General features: G+C 40.7%; 1 protein-coding gene across 4 annotated transcripts in view; it reads left to right on the forward strand.

Moving 5' to 3' along the window:
- LOC111867050 (cholesterol 7-desaturase) overlaps positions 1–25,038 on the forward strand; it is a 169,845-nt gene that overhangs the window by 134,925 nt on the left and 9,882 nt on the right. For all 4 annotated transcript variants that reach the window (XM_033752521.1, XM_023856525.2, XM_023856526.2 and 1 more), the window contains 4 exons: positions 1,035–1,245; positions 4,128–4,316; positions 11,677–11,855; positions 23,780–24,019. In XM_033752521.1, the coding sequence (XP_033608412.1) occupies positions 1,035–1,245; positions 4,128–4,316; positions 11,677–11,855; positions 23,780–24,019 (819 nt within the window). The remainder of the gene's footprint in view (positions 1–1,034; positions 1,246–4,127; positions 4,317–11,676; positions 11,856–23,779; positions 24,020–25,038) is intronic.

A 25,038-nucleotide genomic window follows, 5' to 3' on the forward strand; every position in this document is an offset into this window, starting at 1 on the left:
AATAATAATAAAATTTTTCGAAAATATTTACTAGTACTCAGACGTTCAAAAATGTCTCTCGTCTTACAATTTGAATTAATATTAAAAATCGGCTCAATTATATGTGGTTATGGAGGGCACCAGAAAAATATACCATGGGCGCCGCGTTGGACAGGGCTTCTCTAGAAGATGTGGGAGCCTCGACCCCTCACACCCCTATGGGTCTCCAAGTCCTGTTACAAAGATACATTTTCCTTTAACCTGTCCTGGTCCGGATAAAGCCAGTCACAACCTCTGTCTGTTAATGAGCACGCTATTCAACTTTCAGTTTCTATAGGAGACAACGAAATTCTTGACTTGCTTATTATTATTATTATTAGTTTCTCAAACATATGTTGTATGGAGTAATTTTTTAACATATGAGAAACTGATCTACGAGTTTATTATATCATTTTCTGACGTTAAGAAAGCTCGTATCATCATGGCTTGGTACTGTCTTGATATTTGCCTGGGTCTGCCGAAGAAATCGAAAAATATCCTCTCTCGGGGTGGACAGCCTCCGGAATCCGAATGAAATTCACAATTTTTATTGGCGAATCATCCATGTCAGTGTGATTGTCACTGAACTCAAAAGTTAATCGGCATCACAGAAAATAAGTACAGGAGTGGAAATGTGTAAACCTACATGACTGGAAATGCGCCTGGGGCTACTAGTGAGTTGGAAACATTCTGAGCATGGCCTGTTAGCTCCTGGTTTTGAATACAGTTTTGTAAATACCTACCAGGAGTGGCGGGATCCATTAAACACTGGAAGAAAAATATTTTGCACAAATTTTTTTGTTGAATTCGGCCACTTTATGCTTGAATGTTAAAATATAATTTTGAATGTGTTGCCTGGTGTAATTAAAATTTTTGGTGGTGGGGCAGTAGAAGGTTGGCTCACTCTTATGTGAATTTTAAGATCTAATTTTGAGGTTTGTTGTTCGCTGGACGAGAGCAGGATCAGTATTTGTAGCTGGTTCGTACAGGGCCACTGTGAACACTGCCTGTTACAGGACTTGAGTGACGTGGGGTACGATCATCTGCTGGAAGACAGTGGCCTGGGTCTGGCCCGGCGCAAGGGAAGAAACAAGAGCGAACTGGTGAGGGAGGTACGAAGACTGAGGAAAGTCGGCAAACTGCCGCCTGTGTACCCCAACGGCTGGTTCTCGCTGCTCGACTCTACAGATCTGGCTCCAGGGAACGTGAAACATGTCGCGGCTCTAGGTAACTAGTACATAAATATTCGGTTGATCAGGGGAATTTCTGGTTAGCACACAGGTTGATTGGTTGAGAGATTTGAAGGCTGTTTAGTATAGTAACTGAATTTCTATTTTGGCTGGGTGATTGATCAATTGATTAATCAATTGACTGATTTGTTGCAGATTAGAGAATTGGTGGCTTCACTCTTTACTGTTGATTTATTTGATCGCACAGCAGGCCAATTTTGTATTTTATTTGGAAATTTGAATAGGCAATTGATTGGTGGATTCACTTATTGGTTGATTAATTGTTTAGACAATTGGTTTTATAATTCCTAGTCGATTAACACATTAGTTGATTTATTTATTCGCCAAATAGTTGAATATACGTGATTGGCTTGTGAATTTATATTCGGCCTACAATAAATCAAACGGAGAGCCGGAATAGCGCAGTCGGTATAGCGACTGGCTACGGGCTGGAAGGCCGAGGGGTCGGAGTTCGAGTCCCGAGAAGGGCAATAATATTCTCCTTTCCATGTCATCCACCATGTGGCCCCCAAACTCCCTATCTATTGGGTACTGGGAGCTCTTTCCCAGGAGATAAAGTGGCCAGGGCCTGAAGCTGACTACTCACTCCAAATACTATTATCCGAGGTCAAGGAGACGTGGGTTTATACATCCACTGCCCCCCATTTGTCTTCATGGCGTAGTGCTTAGCTCGTCAAGCACATGGACAACTTCACTTCTCAATAAATTAGGCGAGTTTAGGTTCGAACGGGGAGGCCAATTCTAACGTCTCTTTACGATGAAATTACAGATTGAGCTCCTAGCTCGTTCTGTTGCGAGGATTAAATTTGATCCTTCCATATTCTTGCCGGAAGTCCATTGTTGGTAACCTATTTTAGTCTCCAAAACTGAAATACTTGTTCTTAATACACATATATTGCAGTAAAGGCCTGGAGTTAGATGTAACATCCAAATTCAAGCCAAATTCGTGAAATTTTCCTTTTTGTTTATTGCTAGTGTGGTGGGACTAAGTCCCTTGTACTGCGGCCACTTCTGGTCTATTGTACCAGCTCCAGATGATAGGTGAGGGTGATTGTGGAGCAATTGGTGGAATGAAGATTGGCAGGGAAAACCGAAGTACTCGGAGGAAACCTGTCCCAGCGCCACTTTGTCCACCACAAATTCCACTTGACCAGACTCGTGATCGAACCCGGGCCGTCGCGGTGGGAAGCCAGCAACTAACCGCTTGAGCTATGGCGCGGCCCGAAATGTCCCTTAGTAGTCCGATATCTCGCAAATCTCAGGAACGAGAAATTTACATCTATGTAGCTGATGATTTTCCGATTGCTGCTTCTTGTACCAAAATTCCTATACGAACCACCCTAGAATTGATCCCGTTTCCCTCATCCAACCACCACAGTTGTGGAAAATGTTGACATAAAAATTTATTAAAGTAAAATTTCAAGAACGCCAGCTTGTATAATTACAACGTCAAGGTCCAGCATCTTCTGTACCACGTCAAGTTGAGGATTGCATTGAGGCAGGAAAGAAGCACTTCGCACCTCACACCTCTGATGGCTGAACTCTGAACTAGATTCTTGCTGAAGAAAGCAATCTCCTTGGATGTGGCGCCGTGTAGATATTGTATTAACCGACGTTTAGGAGGAACGTATCGCCTCCATCTTCAGGGTAGAAAAAATAAGAAAATCCGCGAGCAATGAACCAGCGTTAGCAGGTGCTAACAGACTAATGCCGAATCGAATCAACCCAACTATATAAGAGCAGGAAGAGAAGGGAGAGTGTCTGTATGGGAAATCAATAGAGAGGAGAGGGGAAGGGTCTGGGGAGATGGGCCAGCAGGTAGCAGGCCAGAGCAGGTATAGAATATTGTGTCGGGGGGAGAAAGGCAAGGTTAATTGGAGGGCATTAAACCTGAAGCTTCGGGGCTGCGATGATAATCGGGCATGGACAACTGGGTTTATTCGACTCGACATTAGTCTGTTAGCACCTGTACACGCTGGTTCCTCGCTAGCGGATTTTCTCCCTTTTTCTTCTCCCTTGAAGATTGAGGCGATACGTTCCTCCGAAACGTCGGTTAACACAACATCTACACGGCTCCACAACCCAGAAGACTGCTTTCTTCATAGTCACCGCCGTGAAGACTTCAAATCTTACATATGCTCTCGCTACCATAACCAAGAACACCGAGATTTGAACTGTCAGGTAATTAACCGACAATGTCATTGCTGAAATGGCTTGCCGTCGGCTTCTCACCGCCGAGGCCCGGAATTTAGTCTAAAGGCAATCCATGTGGGATTTGTGGTCGAAATCATGGGATATGGACAGGGAGAGAGACAGGTTTATTTCCGGGGTGTTCGGTTTCGTCCAATTATATTATTACTAGCCGGTCACGGTAGCCGAGCGGAATAGGGCATGTCCTGTCTTCGCTCACTCGGAAGCTCGCTCTACCTGTACATAAACGCAGAAAAACGCCCACACACAAACTAAACATCCATGCCCTGAGTGGGATTCGAACCCACGATCCCGGTTTCCAAGCGAGCGAAGACAGTACATGCCTTAGACCGCTCGGCTATTGTGACCTGCCCTTATTTCTTTAGCTAGCTTTAAACGTCAGGTTTTTTCGTGGTGCTTCTCAAATATATGTAACTTAAGAATTATTCCATTTTAGAACAAGCGTGTTAAATTGCTGTATTGCATTATGAGCCTAGTAAAATATTAGCAGTTTGTGAGTTTCTTAGCCTTCCCATTAATTAGTTCGTTGATAATTTGTTAATTAATTCTTTCGATGCCCTGTCCCTTAATTTCTTAGTTAGTCATATGCTTACAGATCGAAGTCGATGCATATCCTGTATATGCTACACAACTTGTATCAATGTGCAGGTGAGAACTTCGCAGTGTTCCGGACGCTTGCAGGCGTCGTGCACATCCTGGATGCTTACTGCCCGCATCTGGGAGCCAATATGGCCGTAGGCGGTGCTGTTCGCGGGGACTGCCTCGAATGTCCTTTCCACTTATGGCGCTTCAAAGGCGAAGACGGGATGTGCTCTGCCATCCCTTACAGCGACAAAGGTATCGCCGCAGATTTCTCACGTAATCCTGTATACATGTTTCTGGGGAAATACGGGGTCTCTACGTCCCTAGCATACAACCTATTTCTGGCTGGGCACAACCTCGGACGCCGTTTTGCCTAACTGGTGATTTTCTGCAAAATATTAGGCATCACAGGGTCCTGGAACACTTTATAATGTGCACAAGTCAAATCGAAAACTCTTAATATTAAATCTGATTTATACGTGTATACATCTGTGTGTATGTGTGTGTGTGTGTGTACAATAAGGTAAGGTAAAACTATCCCTGTAACAGGCCGTAGAGGCGCACAGAGTCGTGAGACGACGAGGCTCCCACATTTTCTGGACATTCGGCACCAGATGGCGGTGGGAAAAGCCTCAGATCTTACACAATCGGCTAACGGATTGCGGTAAGGTTGTCAGTCTTATGTGCCGGCCGCCCTTAACCCCAAGGAATATTCCTAGTACTCATGTCTGTTAAGAGTCTGAGTCGACCTTATTGCCGCAGTGCGACTGGAAGAATTAGGTGAATTAAAAAGAATTCACTCCAACCCACTACTTTTCAACTTGTAGCATAGTGCCTCAACCAACTACGCTACCGAATGCCCCCAGTGTGTGTGCAATATAGTCTTCAATGCAACTGTTGGTCGAATCGCCACTTAGCCCATCCTTTCGTGTAAATTCAGCAACGTGTTTCGGCCACACGGGCCCATCATCAGGCATATATCAGATTTGCTTGAATTGTTATACCGTATTGTAGTATTATTATATAGCCCATGAGAGCTGTACGTCCGAGAATTTTGCTGTCTGAAAACCCCGAATTGGTTTCTGTTAAATTACGTAATTTATGAAATTATTTTAAAGAAATTTAAAGTGATGTAAAATGCTGTACTGCATATAGTGGTCGCCCTCTTTCTTGTGCACTGTGTTTTGCAGCGATATGTATTTTAGTTACGTGTGACGGTTAGTTGTGTTGCACAAGAAAATACCAACCTTTATAGCTCAGATCTTATGGACTCAACGATTGGGAGCAATTCCCGGAAGGCGTAGTGATATTTGTCCTGGGATCCAAACAACCTTCGATCGAAGTCAAACGGGTATCGGGGTTCCTTCCCTGTCGATAAGGCGGCCGGAGACTGAATCAAACCATTCGGCTCCGTCTAAAGCCGAGGATAAGACTTGCAGTCTTCACACTTCTTCACAGCTTGGTGCTTAGGAATACGGAACCCTTAATTTTACCTGCATATCTTGCAACACCAATTAAAAGGAGTTTGTATGAACAATTATCTGGGAAGCGTTGTGACTTCTATTGTCACTATCAGGCACTTTTACCTGTTTTTCATATTTTGTAGGTAACACAAATTTACATTAAGTTCAAATTTATGAACTTGTCTGTAGCCTACAAATAACTTTCTCCTTATCAATTCGCTTTCTACTATACTGTGGTTGTGATGACGCTGTATGAGGTTTCATAATGCATTATTCCATCTATGATCAACGTCGATTAGCCGCTTGATAACCGTTTACTGCATAAAACGGTCACCACGTGGCAACAGGTAATAAATAAAAACATATGTGATATCACGTCCTGTTGTTTTAGAACTTGAATTTATTACTAAATACAGATAATTTGGTGTAAATAATTAAAATTAATGTGACATCATGTCCTCTTACCTTTTAATCTGAGCTCGATTACTCGCATCTTGCAGTGCAGTAACATTCATGTATCAGTTATAGGGCAATGCACAGGTACTGCATACAGGTATGTTACAGGAGCTCAGATATAATTTTGTTGGTCTATCACAGAGGCCTAATGCTAAAGACCCAAATGTCTCCCCATTATTGTTTCGCGCGTAAAGCCAATGGCAAAGGAGTACTACCACCGCTGTCAGTGGTGCAGCCATCCATTTATGTGGCCCGAAATTCAGAATCACAAAATTTTAAATTTATTCCTGTAAAATTGAACTTTTCATAAAATATGATTTTTCACTTCAATAGCGACACTCGCTATCGTCGTCATCTGATGAAAACAGAAAACTGTTCTTTATTGCATGGAGATTCTATTGAGTCTCAGCTTTTAGGTCGGTTACCTGTAATTTTAGAGGCTGATTTTCTCCTGTGTTTTCTTTCGAATGTTCCGTTTTATTTTATTGCATTAGTGAATTTGGCGGGGGCACGCGGTAGCGTAGTTGGTTGAGGGGGCTATGCTACAAGCCGGAAGGTCGCGGGTTCAAGTCCCGATGAGGTCATTGGGTTTTTTTTCAATTGACCTAATTAGAATGATAAAGTAAAGGTGGATGAGGTGGGTAGGGCATGTAGCACGAATGGTGACGAAGAGGAATGCATATAGGATATTGGTGGGAAAGCCAGAAGGAAAGAGACCACTGGAGAAACCAAGGTGCAGGTGGGTGGACAATATTAAAATGGATCTTAGAAAGATAGGATGGGATGGTATGGATTGGATTGATCTGGCTCAGGATAAGGACCAGTGGAGGGCTCTTGTGAACACTGTAATGAACCTTCGGGTTCCATAAAATGCTTGGAAATTCTTGAGTAGCTGCAGATTTGTCTTCTCCTTAAGAAGGGCTCAGCTCCATAAGTAAGTAAGTAAGTAAGTACAACATCAAACCTACAAGTTCTGTTGGCTGTATTAGTTTTCTTCCTAATGGTTTTCAAACTTATTCGTATGTGTTTTCCTCATACATATTAACGTAGTGTCTGGATTTTGAGCGAGAAAGAATGAAAGATTTTCTGGTTAAAATAACCCATTTCCCCTTTCAGAGAGCATCCACTGCTTTAAATATTGGATCTTTTTTCCAAGACTTTCGTCGAGGCGTCTGCACAGAAATTTGGAAATCAGTGACATCCAAAGATGTCCCAAATGTCGCTCCCGAGGCAATATTAGGAACACTGAAGGGGTGGTACTAGGACCATCCTGAAGGATCATTGTTATTGTTCATACCACCAAACTGCTTTCCTCGCACCAGTCTTAGTATATAAAATGTTTCCCAATTGTTGCATATGTCAGATATTGATGAACTACGTAGTTATTCAAAATGTGCGGTGGTCTTTAAGTTCCATAATCTTAAAGACCACTGCACATTTTGAATAACTACGTAGTTGACAACCTTACCGCCATCTTTGAGCCGATTGTCTAGATAATGTGGGACCCTCAACGTCTCATAACCCTATGGACCTTCACGGCCTGGTACAGGGATAGCTTTACTTTTTACTTTTTTAATCTTTTCAAATATGGGGCACGCGGTAGCATAGTTGGTTGAGCCAGTATGCTACAATCCGGAAGGTCTCGGGTTCGAGTCACTATGAGGTTGATTTTTTTCAATTGACCTAATCCTTCCAACCACACTATGGCCCTGGGGTCGACTCCACCTCTAACAGAAATGAGTACCAGGAATCTTCCTGGGGTTTAGAGGGCGGCCGGCGCGTAAGGCTGACAATCTTACCACCATCTCTCTAGAGAATATGTGGGAGCCTTGACGTCTCACAACCCTGTGGTCCTTTACGGCCTGTTACAAGGATAATTTTTCTCTCAAATATAAATTAATTTTCCCTGGCAAATACAGTACATTGACATATGCATGCATCAAATTGTTACAGAAACCATTACGACACACCCGACGTGACTCATATCGCTACGGCCCTGTCACTTTACAGAAACCGCAGGACAATAAATTAGGAATGGGGACTATGCTTGGCCACCTATCCTTATTTATAGGATTGTCCTAACTTTAAAGCAATTTTAGTATCCACATAGAAGAACAGACAGTCTTTAATGGTGATGATGATGATGATGATGATAATAATGACGACGACGACGACGACGAAGATTATGATGATGATATAATAATAAGCAACTTTGTTACTTCTGTACCTCTCATTTTAAGATAAGACTCGGGAGAAACAGACTCTTTCGGTACACCTGTTTTGTTAATGCGAATGTATATTCATAAGATTTTCACAATAGCAAGGAAGTTTAATTATATCTATGCAGTTAATTTTAAAAGAAAGACACGAGCAGGGAAGTGGGGGGAGGAGCACACTCACTAGTCTATCATAAATTCGCGTCTGATGGTGATGATGATGATGAGTGCAGTAGAAACGCGTCGCAAATAAATTTCGCAGAAACTTCAACTTAATCATGCTTAAACGTGACAAAAACAACTGCAACAGCAACGGCTTACTGTGATCTGTGGGCTGATGGTTATGCCAAATATGCAAGTTAGGTCCTGCAATTCAGGGTTTTTATAAACATACTTAAACTTTCTGAAAGTTGGGACACTGGTTCCATTGCGAGCAGGAATGTGAAGCACATGCAAATGAAGCAGTAGATTCCCGTCTGCTTGCAGTATGGATCGCTTAATCCGAATCCTACGAGCTCGGTCAGTGGCTGAGGAAGGATGAGGATGACATGAACCCGCGGCCTGATAGGACATTATCCATTGTACATCCGTTAACATAGTTTAACTTTTAATTCTTCTTCTGCTTTGACAGATTAGGCTGTCTTGCCTGCTTCCTATCAGAAGCAATTCTGAAATTACAAATCTTCTATACAGTCTGTAGGACTCTTTGGACGGGAGATCAGCTCGACGCAAGGATGCTGTCTAAGAGGTTTATAGGAAAGCTCCCGGACTAGATCAAAAAAGAAATGCTGGCTTAACTTACCAAATTTTGGCTGCCATCTCCTTCAAAACAGTCTCCTTGGGAACGTAATACAGCAACCCTATAACTTTTTCCCACGCTTCAGAAGCATCGTGGTAACGTAGTTGGTTGAGGCACTATGTTACAAGCCGGAAGGTCGCGGGATTGAATCCCGATGAGGTCATTGGATATTTTTAATATACTTAATCCTTCCAGCCGCACTATGGCCCTGGGATCGACTCAGCCTCTAACAGAAATCAGTACCAGAAATATTCTTAGAATGTTCTTGGGGGTAAAGGGCGGCCGGCGTGTAAGGTTGACAAACTTACCGCCATCTATGAGCCCATTGTCTAGAAAAATGTGGGAACCTCAACATCTCACAACCTTATAGGCCTCCACGGCCTGTTACAGAGATACCTTTACTTTTACTTTTTCAAAAGCACCGTGGAAGTCATTTCCTTTAATGCTGTCTAGTACCGCTTGTGATTCCCTTTGGATGTCAGACACTACTTCAAACCATTTCAGTTTCATTTTCAATTTGGGAAACAAAGCGAAATCACGGGGCTAAGTCCGGCAAGTATGGAGGATGGGGAAAGATAACCAGGTTGTTGTTAGTCACAAACTCTCTGGTTTTCATAGACGTGTGGATTGTTGGGCGACGGTCTTCGTGGATGAGTACTCGAATTTTTAAAAATTTTTTGTTGTTTTGTCGGTGCTTGGTCGCCCTGAATGTTCGTCATTTTCAACTGACACTCGATCGGCCTTGAAATGTGAATACCATTCAAAAACCGCTGTCCGTCTTAAAAAGAATGTTGTCCAAAAGCCTCACGAAGCATTTCAAGGATTTCGGTAGCGGATTTACCGAGCTTCACACAAAACTTGATGTAGGCACGTTGTCCGATTTTGCCATCCATCGCAGACAGTAGGGAAAGAGAAGTCGATAAAGCACTCGTGTAAAAACAATATGTATTTACAGCACGGTGTCACGTGCAGACTGATGCAATAGGCTTGTGAAAGTGTGACTTTTGCCTCCCCTCTCATCTTCTTTCACCGAGAAAGTTACAACAATAACAGTCCGGGAACTTTCCGATACAACCCGTACACAGGACAATACACAGAACAAAAGCAGACAGGCATCCATGTCTCGAGCAGGATTCGAACCCACTATCCCCTTGCTTTAGTGGGCGAAAACATTTCACGCCTTAGACTGCGCGGTCACTGTTATCTACTTATTNGCATTTACAAGAATAACAGTCCGGGAACTTTCCGATACAACCTCTTACACAGGACAATACAAACACAGAACAAAAGCAGAGAGGCATCCATCTCTCGAACAGGATTCGAACCCACTATCCCCATGTTTAGTGGACGAAAACATTTCACGCCTTAGACTGCGCGGTCACTGTGATCTACTTATTATTAATTATTAATAATTATTTAATTTAACTGATAACTAATCATTAGCCAAATAATTTGCTTAGAACCCATACCCAGTTAACATATTTTGTAGACTCAGTGCAATTACAGTAGGCCAGAAACTTGATATAATTTTGTTAGTCGGCATATGAAGAGTACAGACCGAGTCTAATTCCCAATAGTGATTAAGGCGCTCTGTATTGGGCATGAGAAACAAGTCAGCAAATCCCGAGACCATATTAATATTTCTGAAATAACCAACCCTTAAAACATTAAGACTTTAAAAATCTATCGGAACAAGTGAAATTAAATGTCAACTTCAGAGATATGTTCCTCATAACAAAACGCCCAAGAATTCAGTGTCTCATAAGTCTTGAATCACAGGCCCCTCAATGGCATCGCCAGAGGAGGCAGCCATCTTGACATGAGTAGAGAGGAAGCGCTTTCCAGCGTGCTCAATGCAGAAAAGAGTTCCCAAAATGGTTCCAGCACGCTGATGCTCGCGCATGATAACCTGAAAATGACACACTGGTTGGATATTCAGTTCCTAAGGCACTCAACTGGCTTTGAAGCTATGGGGTATCCCGACCAAGCCCCTCGGCTTTTATTTTCTGAACCATCTCAAGGCCCTGGAATATGCCGAGACGATATGCGGTACTGTGCACCTCCAGCAGTGAATGCATGCTATCAGATCCAGCTCAGCGTCATTCACAGTGCCCTTGAAGTGTGGCAGTTCCGATTTCATATATGTACGTGTCGTATCGTGTTGAATGATGAGCATATTGAGCACATCACGTAACACAGTTGCACAATAAATGATACTGCATAAGATTCCATCTTAAAGGGACGTCGAACCAAAATCATATGTTCATATAGTGAACAACAGAGGATACCCTCCAAGACACAAAATGTTTCTTAAAATATATTTTAATATTTTCGTCCATTCTATTTACTAACTGGCCCTCTTCCTTCTGGTCATATCTGTCCCAAACACTGGCTTATATGTAATTTTGGCTATGAGCCTTCCTTTAAAGTACCTGAATATTAAGAAGAAAGCAGTCTTCTGGGATTTGGCATCATGTATATGTGGTGTATATATAGAACAGTTTTCTTCCTTGAAAGATTTCTGCAGAACTGTCTGCTGTTTCTCCGTCCTTTCCACTTGAGGTTGCAGAATTTTAAGAAATTCTTTCCGAATCGACAGCTTTGAGACAGCATTTAAACAGACCGATGTCATTATACAGTGAAATACTTTGAGAGTTTTTCAGAAATCTTGTGAATTCCAGTGCCAGACTTCGCTCGAGTAAAGAAATGGCCATCGTGTGAGGAGAATAACATCATCTTTGTGTGGTACCACGCCGAGGAGGAAAAGCCCTCGTGGCGTCTGACCTCCATTCCCCAGATTCAGACTGGGCAGTGGCGGTATGGGGGACGCAATGAATTCATCGTCAACTCGCACATCCAGGTAAGGGAAGCTGAAGCATTAAGTGAAGACGTAATTTAAATGAAACCGATCCACGCCACGCATTTGGCTGCGTTCAGTTTTCGTGGACCAAGTCGCACTGAGACACTTTTCTCTGAGAACATTTCGGAGCTCCCCTCCAATTAACATTCCTTTTAAATTTGGTCATCAATCACTATTATACATAGTCCGCTGTTAAAAAAGTGGAGTTACAATAATTATTTCGTCGAATTTCTGTAATTTTGAACGAAACTACTATAACTGACTGCATTACGCTTTATCCTGCCCAACTCGCCAGAATATTGCCCTTTAGTTCTGCCAGTTGTGCGTAAAGAGCCGATTCCCGAATATACGTGTATGTTCCCCATAAGCCCTAAGCACTCTTCTACCTTACGTCACGTTAGTACTTAGCCTGCCAGACTGACTTTGTGCGTGAGGTTCGTGAGTCTCCTGTATCCGTTATATCGTAACGGTTTCTAACGGATAAGAAGTTCCCGTGGAGCAGGAAGTGTAGGCGGTAAGAAGCTTTCCGGGTCGACCTTTAGTATCGAGTGCTGGATCTCCGGAAAACACAAAATTTGTTATGAACTCGACAGAACTTATATATATATATAAAGTATACAGTAAAGTGGATTTTCATATGCTAATGTACGCTTTGCATTAGGAAAAGACGGTTTGTAATCTGGCCAACATAAAGATCTATTTGAATATTTTCCAGCTTCTAGTTTTTGGTTAAAACTGCTTTAACCAAAAATGCGATGCTTAAAAAGTGCAACTTGCCTCATCTTAATAACACACCTTTGCCACAAACTTTTGGTTTCTGTTTTTTACTCCTTATCGTATTCACATCATACATGAAGTGAAGGAACCTAAGAAAGGAAAGGAGACTTTAATGTTGATATTAATGTGGAAACGTAATATGAAGTGGTGTAGACATTCTGAATAAAGTTTATTTTAACCGACGTTTCATTCCATAACTCTGGGTGTATTAGTACGCAAATAGCCAAGCAGAACGTACTGAAAATCTCTCTGTTTTCCACAAGAAACGGTTACTGTTTAAAGTTAGATTATTGTTAGAAGTTTCATTTTGACATGCAATTTGTCAGTCATTCTGCAGCGGAACTCTCAATGCCAGACGTTACCAATTATTCATTAGGCAATTCATTTCTCTTCTAGAAGTTGAGGTAGGAGACTGCTCCCAACTTGATGGATGAAGAGCTCATAGAACAAAAAATAATATTTTAAGAATTCTTTGTGATTACATTACTTTCTGAAATATATATCAACTCAAATCTCTGAATCTATAGAGCTTTAATATGTCTTTTGAAATTTTTTAGAAGATAATGTACGCAAAAACTAAGAACTATAGCAGAGTAATGAGAAATGCATTTCAGAAATTATTCTAGCAGACAATCGCCGCGCAGAACCAAATGTGCGAAAAAAAAAAATAAATAAATAATAAATAAAAACATGCATCACCGAAAGTGGCCGTAAATTCGGAAGTTCACCATAATTATAATTGTATTTTTTCAAACTGCATCACGATATTTAACCACATGGTTAAGTCACTTTTCGAGCATTCTGTGTATTTTATGTCGAGCTGCAATTGCATAGACGCGTAGAAGGCCCCAGAAAGGAATGAATACAGAACAATGGCGAGAGAACTGCCATTTGGAAAACCAAGATGAAATGAAAGGCTAACATTGGGATGAAATATAGAGAAATAGTTTACCAGTATGGAAGGTGATCGAAACTGGCGCAGGGTCCTGTCCAATGGTGAGCTTTGGTGTTAATACTGTGGCGTATAGACTCGTTTCCAAGCAATGACTCTGTAAACAGCGGTTATCACTATGTAACACCCGCAACATACACGCACGCAATAATAGAAGAACGTTTTCTTAAGTTGTCCGCGCCATGACCGTTGCTATGCAACGGCGCGGTAAATAGGCCTCTACAACATTAGTGGGACTTCTTTTTGCGTAGTTCGTGTCGAAATGTTATAAGCACAGTCAGTCGAATTCCGGAGTTATTTGTTGGTTGAAGTTGTCAGCAGTTCAGTTGAGTGAAGTGACGTGAAGTAGCTGGTTGATGAATGAGAGAGTTCAGTTGACAGCTGGAAATCGGCCTATGAAGAGAACACTTAAGAGGTTGATGTGAAATAGCCTCTAGCAGGGGACCCAGTTAGTTGAGTGACAAAAGGACCTGAGTGCAGGAAGTTTAAGAACTTCCATAGGTAAAATCCGTTGCCAGGAAATGGCTTGTGAAGACTGTAATAGACTGAAGACACTAGTCTTGTGTGACAGTGACCTGTAAAGTGTAGTTCCGAGTGATGCATACAAGTGGTCAATAAATCTATTTACCAATCCGTACCCCGTCTATAGTCACACCCTAAATACGTGACAATACTCTTCAATCTTCTGGTTCTATTTTCAGAGCTAGCTTTAGTTTGATTTAATTTAGTTTACATTAGTTCAGATTGTGATTCAGCTAGTAAGTCAATCAGCTAGTTAGTTTAATTAGTTGGTTATTTACTAGGCCGATCGCCTTTTCTGCAACGAATCGTTTATGATACAACTAATGACTTTCTCTTTGAACTCCATGGGAATCAGGGGCCGCTGCAAAGCAGACAGATGTACACTACACTGTACTAATAAAGAGATACGTTCCCAAGCGATATGGATGTTAAGGTCCTGGTAACTGAGTTATCCTGCGCTATTAGCTGAAGTAGGAAACGGAGGACGTGTAAAGCTATGTGTCAGAGATGAAAACGATTCCCCTGAACAGCAGCTGCATAAAAACAAAAGTATTAATGGACCTACCTTCCAACTAAAATTTTCGGCTGAGTAGTAACTACTCTTATTTCGTAATAGAAGGGACCCGGTGTCGATGTGGCTTGCTGTTTTATTTTAAGTTGTTATGGGTTTGCGTTGGTTTCTTCAGGCGAACGTCGGAAAAGTCCCTTAAAATAAATCACGTTCTCTTCAGAATTCACTAAAGAAGTTGTTGATGACGTAACCAGGTAGATGGTAAATATGAACCATAGTGTATGCATCACATCATACAGGCTTATACAGGGTGATTCGTGAAGTTTTACCCCGGCTTATGGTACACATTCCTGGGGTTATTTCCTGCAAAATTTCCTTATGAACTTCAGGCCGATTTTCAATAGTTACGGAGTAACAATAGATGTTTCGAAACGCATCATTGTGAATGCAGCGCTATGCTTCCCCACTGGGCGACCATGCGTTCCAGTCAGCTGTGTCAGCAGGTAAGGCAGACCGGCTGGAATGTTGCACGTAGGTAGGCAGAGCGATCCAGTAGTAAACAGGACGCTGTGTTGGTGACTTTGTGAAGTTAAGATGCCGTACACATTTTCCACTGAGGAATACGTCGATATGGTGTTTGTTTTGGGTGTATCTGATGGAAATGCGAGAGCCGCTGCTGCCGAATATCACCGGCGTTATCCTAATCGCAGGATTCCAAATCCTAAATCCATTAGAAGTACATTCAACACATTAAGATAAACTGGTTCTCTCCCCAGCGTTCGTTTACAATACGAACGAAATCCTCAACATGAATTGTGCAAAGAAGAAAACATTCTCGATGCTGTAGAGCGCAGTCCGCGTGCCAGTACAAGACGTCTGGCTCGGCGGTTCGGTGTTTCTCAGTCCATGGCGTGGAGGACTCTTCAAGAGAACGGGCTGTATCCTTATCATATACAGCAAGTACAACACCTACAACCAGGAGACTGCTCTTCGTCTGCAGTTCTGCAACTGGTTAAATGGAAATCGGCAGTTGTACCGCTTGATAATGTTCTGCGATGAGGCACAGTTTACACGGGAAGGGGTCAACAGCAGTCACAACGTACATGTTTGGGCAGACAATAATCCCCGTGCCACGATAGAATCGAATTTTCAACACCGATTCAGTGTCACTGTCTGGTGTGGTGTTCTGTATGATCAGCTAATCGGGCCGTTCATTTCTCCTGGCCCCTTAACTGGTGAGATTTACCTCCACTTCTTAGAAGAAGAATTACCACAGTTACTTGAAGATGGTCCTCTGGCAACAAGACGCCGGATGTACTTTCAGCATGATGGGGCGCCTCCTCACTTCCCCCGCGAAGTAGCAGCTCACTTGGATCGGTATTTTCCACAGCGGTGGATTGGTCGCGGAGGCCGTAACACCTGGCCTCCCAGGTCGCCAGATCTAACACAGTTAGATTATTGCATTTGGGGCTGGATGAAGGACATTGTGTACCAGGTAAAGGTACAAACACGTGAAGCGCATCTTATGTAAATCTAGTCGTCTTCTAAAGCACTACAGTTTAAAGGAAACAGATTGATAGAAAGGTGTGATATGCAACCATTGGTATGTTTACAGAATGGGATGCTGAAAATAATGTCATTTTGTAACATAAAATCGATGAATAATGTTACACAATGCAAAATTAAGAAATTAAAAAAAATGGTTTCAGAATGCTTCTTTCCTAAAATATTAGCGATTTAAAAAGTGTTTGTATTGTATTTCTAATTTGTTTTGACCGAAATTCGAAGAAAAAAAGATTTTTCGCCAGTTTTGAAATTACTGTATCTCTTTAATTATGAGTTGGATACCATTAGCATATTATTATTTTTTGTTCCAAATTATCTCAGGAATGCCCTCCCTAAGTGGGGGTAGAACTTTGTGAATCGCCCTGTATTTGTCTGTTCTTGTGATTCAGCTCTGAAAATACTAAATGAATCTCGATTAAATTTAGTATTGGCTGACCTATGCTGATGATTGTGAGGAGGGCTGAATATTGGTGTGTACCGGCAAATTATAACCTATACTTTACACGAAGTCTCATTTTAACGGTGCTAGTTTTATCAGAAATAACTCATCATACAAAATACTAAGGAAAACATCCATAAAATGCATGTAATTAAAAATATTCTGTTCATTTGTGCATATTTTGAGTAGTATTGCCACTGTGCAGTATGATTACTTTTGCTACAGTGTGATACGTAGTACACGGTGTGTCCAGGATCCGTTAGGAATCATTTTTTTTTTTAATCTTGCCCTGCAATGCCATCTGTTGGCGAGTTGTGGCGTTAAGATTCTTCAAGTTTCGGCTGTGGCTGTCTACGAGCACAAGCACAAGCATCGCTGCATCATGTGTTCTGACCTTGAATGTAACAGTACTGTTCTGACGCTCGTCGGAAAATGGCGGTTGAACAGAGAGCCAACATCTAATTTTTTTTTTTGAAGTTAGGCAAAACAGCCGGAGAAGCGTACGAAATGATGAAAAGTGTGTACGGTAGTGATTGTTTGAGTCGATCGAACATTTTTCGATGGTATGCTGTATTTCATGACGGCAGGGACGACATTGAAAACGCTCCAAGTGAATCAAAGCCGAGAACAAGTCGCACTGAAGAAAATGTGAAAAAAGTGACCGAAATCCTTGCATCAGACAGATGTGTTTCTGCAAGTCTCATCGAGGAGCTTTTGGGAATACCAAAAAGTACTCTGCATCAAATTTTGACCGTGGATTTGGGCTAACGGAAGGTCTGTGAGCGGTTTGTACCGCACGCGCTGTCAGGCGATGAAAAACATGCCAGAGTGGAACACTGCAAAGACATGTAACGATCGGCCCAAAGTGATACAAAAATTTACAAAATCAATTGTTACTAGTGACGAGACATGGTGCTTTCAATATGAGCCTCTCACAAAGCGGCAGAGTGCAGCGTGGTTGAGCCCAAAGAAGCCGAAACCAAAGAAAGTGCGCATGCAAAAGAGTCGAGTCTAGTCGACTGTGGCGTTTCTGTAAAAAATATTTGAAATAGTATAGATATTTCCGGTAGGCCAATCCTGTATACTATGAAGGCAAGATGGCAAAGAACTCATTTGGAAATACTGAGCAGTATAACCATATCAACAATTTACAGTCATGGAACGCATAACTTGTAGCTGAAGAGTGAACGTTTGCATTTTAACGGGCTATTGGGAGAAATCGGGGCACGCGATAGCGTAGTTGGTTAAGGCACTATGCTACAAGCCGGAAGGTCGCGGAATCGAATCCCGATGAGGTCACTGGATTATTTCAATTTACCTCCTTCCAACCTCACTATGGCCCTGGGGTCGACTCAGCCTCTTACAGAAATGAGTACCAGGAATATTCTTGGGGGTAAAGGGCAGCCGGCGTAGGGCTGACAACCTTACCGCTATCTATGAGCCGATTGTCTAGAAAATGTGGGAACCTCAACATCTTACAACCCTATGGGCCTCCACGGCCTGTTATATGGATACCTTTACTTCTTTTATTGGGAGAAATCAATCAGAAGTGCGTGATGCGTGGCAGTCAGGCAATCAGACCGACTGACGGATGGGGTGCAAGATAACCACAAGGGCAGACGTCACATTAGAGGCCTCGCCATATTTCACTTTGGACGCACGGAGGTCGTATGGGTCGCCTTTACAGTTGTCACTGAATCAAAATACGTTTTGTAAAATGAGTCGAGATGTTTGCTGTAGTTGTATGAAGTATCATCTTTGGTTCTTGCTGACTGTTTACAACATACACTGTTACAACAAATACGCAGAACGTCTACCACGAACTCGAAATAAGTCTGTTGCATAACATCAGTCATATTCATCAACGTCAGTCTCTTTCTATTGATGCAATATTACTCATCTCTGCAGAATATCATGCGTCCTTTGCACACACGGCGAATTTATAAAATGTGGTTTTCGTTAAAAATATAGCAATCGATACTGATTCCAGTTGTATAACTGTGCGTGAGTTGACATAGGCCACTGTCTGTCTTTCTGCATGTTCCCATTTTTGCTCTCCGAAAATACTGTCCGTCCGTTTGTCTGTTCACATGTCTACTGCCTGAAACTACGGACCGAATTAAGGTAGAATTTTGTATTTGTAATTGAAGCAGTGAGAATTAAACTTTTGTTCTTGTGGGTCGAACATAATTTTGCATTTAGTTCAAATCAAATTTCCTAATTTTTCAAAAAGTTCTATCGTACACAATATTTGAACGTGATATATTGCGTGTAAGTAAGATCTGAAACATTTATTCAAATTATTTTTATACGGTAAACTTTTAATGAATTTCAAGGAGCATCATTTCTGACTGTATGATTCTGTACATGTCTTACAGTGGAATCTGAAATAGAGTCTTTGTCTGCAGTAAGCGAAAGTGAAGCCCTTTGAAGTAGCCCTATGCAGAGTATTGAAGAACGCAAAACAGAAATACAGAAGAATAACCAAACTTTTTATGAGGTCCGCAGTGATGTTTCCTGCTACTGATAGTCCTGACAGCTGCAAAATTTTCGGGCTTACCCGCTTTCTTCATAGTGAAAAGATGAGTGCTGCAAAAATCCGTCATGAATTATGTGCGGCGGTTTACGGCCAAAACTTAATGAGTGAAGGAACTGTAAGATAATGGTGTAGAATATTCAAATTTGACGGACATCTGTAGTGAATAATTATCCTGTTCAAAATGTTGACCAAAAAATTAGTGAAAAACGGCACTTCACAATTTCAGAACTTTCACGTGAATCTCCACAAATTTCACGCACTGTTCTTTACAAAATTATTATAGTTATCACAAGTTTTGCGCAAAATTGGTTCCGAAAATGTTCACGGGTGCGCAGAAAACGCAGAGAATGGCTTCGGCTTGGACTTTTTTTAGAGCGATACCGCAAAGATGGCGATGAATTTCTCAATCACACCGTATGAGAAACAGGTGATGAAACCTGGGTTTGATTTGTGAATGTCGAAACCAAGGAGAAGTCGAAGCAGTGGAAGCGCACACACATTCACCAAACAAGCCGAAGAAGTTTAAACAAACGTCTGCCCGCCAGAAAGCTGATTACATCTGTTTTCAGGGACAGGAAAAGAGTGCTGATGTTGGAATTCAGGCATCAAGGGACCACATTAACGTCACAAGTGTACTGCGAAACATTAAAAAACTGCATGGGGTCATTCAGAAGAAAAGGCGTGGAATGCTGACAGACAGTGTTGTACTCCTCCATAACAATGCACTGCTCGAGCGTTTCAACAGACCGCCCTCCTTACAGCCCTGATCTTGCAACTACCACCTGTTTAGCTATCCAAAGAACTGGTTGCGATCACAACCCTTCAACAAAAATGAGTTGATGAGAGGGGTCAAAACTGCCTGAGCTCACAGGCAACAGACTTCTTTTACACAGGCATACAAAATTTACTCCTCTAAGACAAGTGTCTCAGTTCTAGGGGTGACTACATTGAGCAGTAGATTTAGTATACAATAATTTCTTTCTCTCACTGCTTGTTTGGTTAATGGCTCACTGTATGTTGCTTTCCAAACAGCCTTCATATTATAGGTAAAGGTAAAAAGGTAAAGTTGTCCCTATGCTGAAGATTTACAGGGAGTGCATGTACAGGCTCATGTTCTTTTTTGATATCGACACTAGGTGGAGTGGTCAGCTTCACGCCCCAGCCGCTTTACCATGGGGAAAGAATCCCGATACTCATTGGATAGGAGGCTGGGTGGGCCCCAGAGCCGGTCTGTAAGACATGGAAAAGTGAAAATTCTTGTCTCTACCGAGACTCAAATTCCGACCCCTGGTCGTTCAGCCCATAGCCAGTTGCTATAACAACTGCGCTGCCCCGGCTCTTGTATTGCAGTCTATTTTATCAGTCTGATATTTCTTGCAATTATAACTTGATCCTTGAATATTTAAAATTAAGAGAATTCTCAGACGATATCTGGATTTTTTATTTTTTAATTGCTTTCAAGAACAAAATTAACTGTTGCTCTATCAGGAATATTCTTAGTCATCAAGTACCACCAAAATTAATTTTTCTTCACTTTTACTTGAATAACGCTGTAAAGTCAAGTCCTTCAGCTAAATGTTTCAATGATGTTACTTTGTCAGTTTCATGATGCGTTTAGGTGGAACGCTATTTTCCTGGAGGGCACCTTTCATTTGTACCATAGTGGATAGGAAATTGCTTCCATGAACTTATTTCTCTCAAATCACACAAAGAACCAGTACATTACATATTCAAGATTGTACTCTACGCTAAAATTACTTTTCCATTCAATTGCCCTGCACATTGAGATTTTGTAGGGGAATGTGTAAAAATGTGTAACACTTTCACCATCTTCTGACCTATAAGATCTTCCAGAACCCTTGTTCCTCCTGCACTCTTATGTCTGTCTCAGGTTCATCATGCAACCCTCAAATGGTTAGGTGTGCTGGTGGTTCAGCTCAGTTTATTTCTCCAGTATCTCTATACTGCTGCCATTTCCTCGGTTTTCCAGAGGAAAAAGAAACCCTTCTACAGATCAAATATCAAGTGATGCCTCACTATTTTTATTAATAGGCTGGATGTAACAATACTGAGTAAGAAACCAGTTTAATTTAGTTGCATTATTTTTACTTGTATATCACAATTACATATAGCCATGCTATTTGTTCCTTTACACATTTGATGAATGTCCAAAGTGTGTGTGTACATTTTTAAGGCCACTCTATTTTATGTTGTTCAAGAATTCTTGTATCTGGCAGTACTTTGCAATATATGCATCAGACAGCGATCTTCCTACCTGTGTATGAGGTCAGGCTGAGGACTTGACCAAGGCACTGAGAACTGTAGTTTCCTGTGTGGTATGCATGAATGATGATATCTTCTATAATAAAAGCATGGATTTGCATAAAAAGGAAGTAGGTAAGACATAGGGCTTGAAATTACTAGCATCATGTTCATAACTTCCAGCATGTTATTCATTTTGACTCCACAGTAATTCATATAGTCATCCATCAGCATACAATGAAAGAAACAATTTGTTGCAACTGTAAGAATAATAATCTCTGGCAACATATGCCACCTGAACAAGTTCAGTGCAGAATGAGAGCCTATTTTTTCTTTCTATTTCAGCATGTGCTCTATAACATCGGCGTTTTTTAGCTTTGGTACTGAGGAAGAAATTTTACATGGCAGATTACTTAAAGTATTTGTTAAATGTTCAATTGATAGTAATTATCATTGTATGACAAACAACTTTCCCAGATAGTCTCACAGACGCACGCCATACCATAGCCATAAAAGTCAGTATCTGGTTCTTCAACCATCATTTTAGTGATGTTTCCACATCACTGTCAATAGTTTTGGCCTCCAGGATGTTACATTAGTGTTGGAAACAGAGAAGTACTGACTGAAATGTGACTGATTTAAAACTGATTAGGATGTGGAAAAGGCAATGAAAGAACATCTATCAAAGGAGATACATAAACTCTTTCTATGATATACAGGTCTCAGTCTCCACAGGAATTATATATGTAAGGTTTATGTACTGTATAATGATATATTATCCATAATGAAGACTTGGTGAGTAACTTCGTAATATCTTCTCTTCCTTCAACTTTTCCACCCTTATGTGACTTGACTACTACAAAACATACACATTGTAAACTTACTCTCTGGCCATTCTTCACATAATACAATAGATCATATGGTTGGAATTCCTAAGCCCTACACAGGCAGATCTGTGTTCAATTTTCTTTTTGTAAAACAAAATTCAGCTATATCAGCTATATATGATATAACTCCGTCCTAAGTGCAAACTATATTTATAGGTCTTTCGTTTTGTTCTCCTTTATACACTGCATGTTTCGGCCCCAAACGGCCATCATCAGGTGTATACACTCACATATCTGTTACACTGCACTTATTTATAACATTTAAAATTTAAAACATAGGTCTTCCTGATTGTTCCTTTCGTTGTTATTACCAAAATCTAGTTTGTTGATATCTTTGTTATTTACATGTGTCAATTTAGATTTCTCTGATTTTAAAATTTTGAGAACAAATTTTTAAAGGATTTAAAATTAGAACTGAAGATTTTATAAGTGCAAATTCAGAGAAATCAAAATTGACGTGTGTAAATAAGAAAGATATCAACGAAGTAGATTTTGGTAATAANNGAACAATCAGGAAGACCTATGTTTTTAAATTTTAAATGTTATAAATAAGTGCAGTGTAACAGATACGTGAGTGTATACACCTGATGATGGCCATTTGGGGCCGAAACATGCAGTGTATAAAGGAGAACAAAACGAAAGACCTATAAATATAGTTTGCACTTAGGATGGAGTTATATCATATATCGTATAAAGTGCAACAGGATGCTTAAATATAATATTGTAAAATTCAGCTGTTATGTATTATCATTTTTTTTACATCTTTCAATTTACATCCAGAAAGAGTCTGAGAAAATTTCATTTCAAGTATTTGTATTTGAAAATTGTTTCCTCTTGTCACCTTTCAATGGCTTAGTAACCCTAATGATCTGAAATGTCTATATGGCAGAATCTAATATATTTTAGAATGAAGCACACAAAAATACTAAATAACTTTCCCCTCTCTCTCTCTCTCTTTGTTCCAGTGATCTATTAAGATATTCTACATATATTTTGGTGATGGTCAGTCTTAATTCTACCCAATTTACACTCATCACAAGCATGATCCCTTTCTGACAAATTCCAGGATAGTACAGAACTAAGTAACTGAAAGAGAAACAATACACATAGAACGTGAGGTTCTCATAGCAGTGAATATGAAGAGTTCTGTCTTCTGATCACCAGACTACATAGTGTGACATTCAATGAGACAGTTATCTTCAGAAAAGTAAATATTCAAGTGAACTATTTTCCTTTCTGTTTCTATGTTAAACAGCTTTCATTTGTTAGGGATATATTATTACACTGGTTTTCACTGTAATTTCTTGAGATCAGAGATATATTCTAATAAAGATATGATTCAATTTAATACAGGTTCTGTTTTAGATGGATTATCTGCATTAGATCAGATTCCACTTCAGGCAGTTATGGTAGTAAAGAAGTGCCTTATTAAGACAACTGTACCATTTGGTCTGTGATGTACTGCACAGGATATCCCAGAAAATGCAGCAGATGTGGCTCACCTGAATGGTGTTCACTCTCCATCCCTACTGGCGGGAAGTGACCTGCGATATACGAGGAGGCTACTGTACAGCTTTGCACGCCATATATGGAGTGCCAAATGGCAACCTAATCCAGATGTCCGTCATCAGTCTACCATGCACATGCACCATGAATTTCGTCTCTTCAACAAGATCCCGATCATTGTCTTGGATGGTCACATCAAACAAGTGTGTATTCAATTGTTCAACTTATTTACGTTCCTTAAATCCAGATACAGGTAGACACCATAGGATATTGAACAAGTCAAATACAATATAAATACAATGACATCTATGCAATAACAGTCTAGTTGAAAAATTAATAAGATTACAAATTCCATAAATATAAGTTAAATGTACTTATGCATCACAATTTGAGCCTGTTAACAGGAACAATGTCGATGAGTACATCACTAATAAGTAATGTACTTGTGCATCACAATTTGGGCCTTTTGTCAAAAACAATATCAATGAGTACATTGTTAAAGGTTATAAAATATGTAAGTAAAAGTAAGTAAAAGTAAGAGCAAACTAGCAATCTCCATTCATATATTCATAGATCCCCATAAGGGAGACTTGTGAATACAGTAAAATACAGACAAAAACGGCAAGCAGGACGACAACAACATAGATAAAAATATTCTTCCAGTGAGTATAATTTAATTACTAGTATACAATAATTTTATCTCACTGGCTATAAATTATTCATTATTATTATTATTATTACTAAGGGCGTTCCATATATAATGCCTATTTTTTTTTAAAGAAAACTACAACAGATACAGAAATCATAATAACGCAGTTAAATAGAGCAAGATTTCAGCTACTTACAGCTATTTTTCCACATAATCACCACCATTCGTTATGCACTTTTGCCAGCGATGAACAAGAGCCTACATGCCACGCCCGTAAAAGTCGGCGCCAGCAGAGGCTAGCCATTTTCTTACAGCTGCAATGACAGCATCGTTGTCTGGAAAATGTTACCCACGTAGTCCGTCTTTCATAGGCCCAAAGAGATGGAAGTCTGAAGGTGCTAAATCGGGGCTATAAGGTGGATGTGGTAGGACAGTCCAGCCAAACTTTGCGCTGTGCGCAGTGATCGCCAAACTGATATGGGGTCTAGTGTTATCGTGTTGCAAGCGAAAGGTTGTCTGCTTCTCTGGCCTGACTCGGGAAATACAGGCTTTCAGCTTAGTCAGCGTCGTCTT

Source organism: Cryptotermes secundus, unplaced genomic scaffold (genome assembly GCF_002891405.2).
Source record: "Cryptotermes secundus unplaced genomic scaffold, Csec_1.0 scaffold60, whole genome shotgun sequence".
In the NCBI taxonomy this organism is placed as follows: domain Eukaryota; kingdom Metazoa; phylum Arthropoda; class Insecta; order Blattodea; family Kalotermitidae; genus Cryptotermes; species Cryptotermes secundus.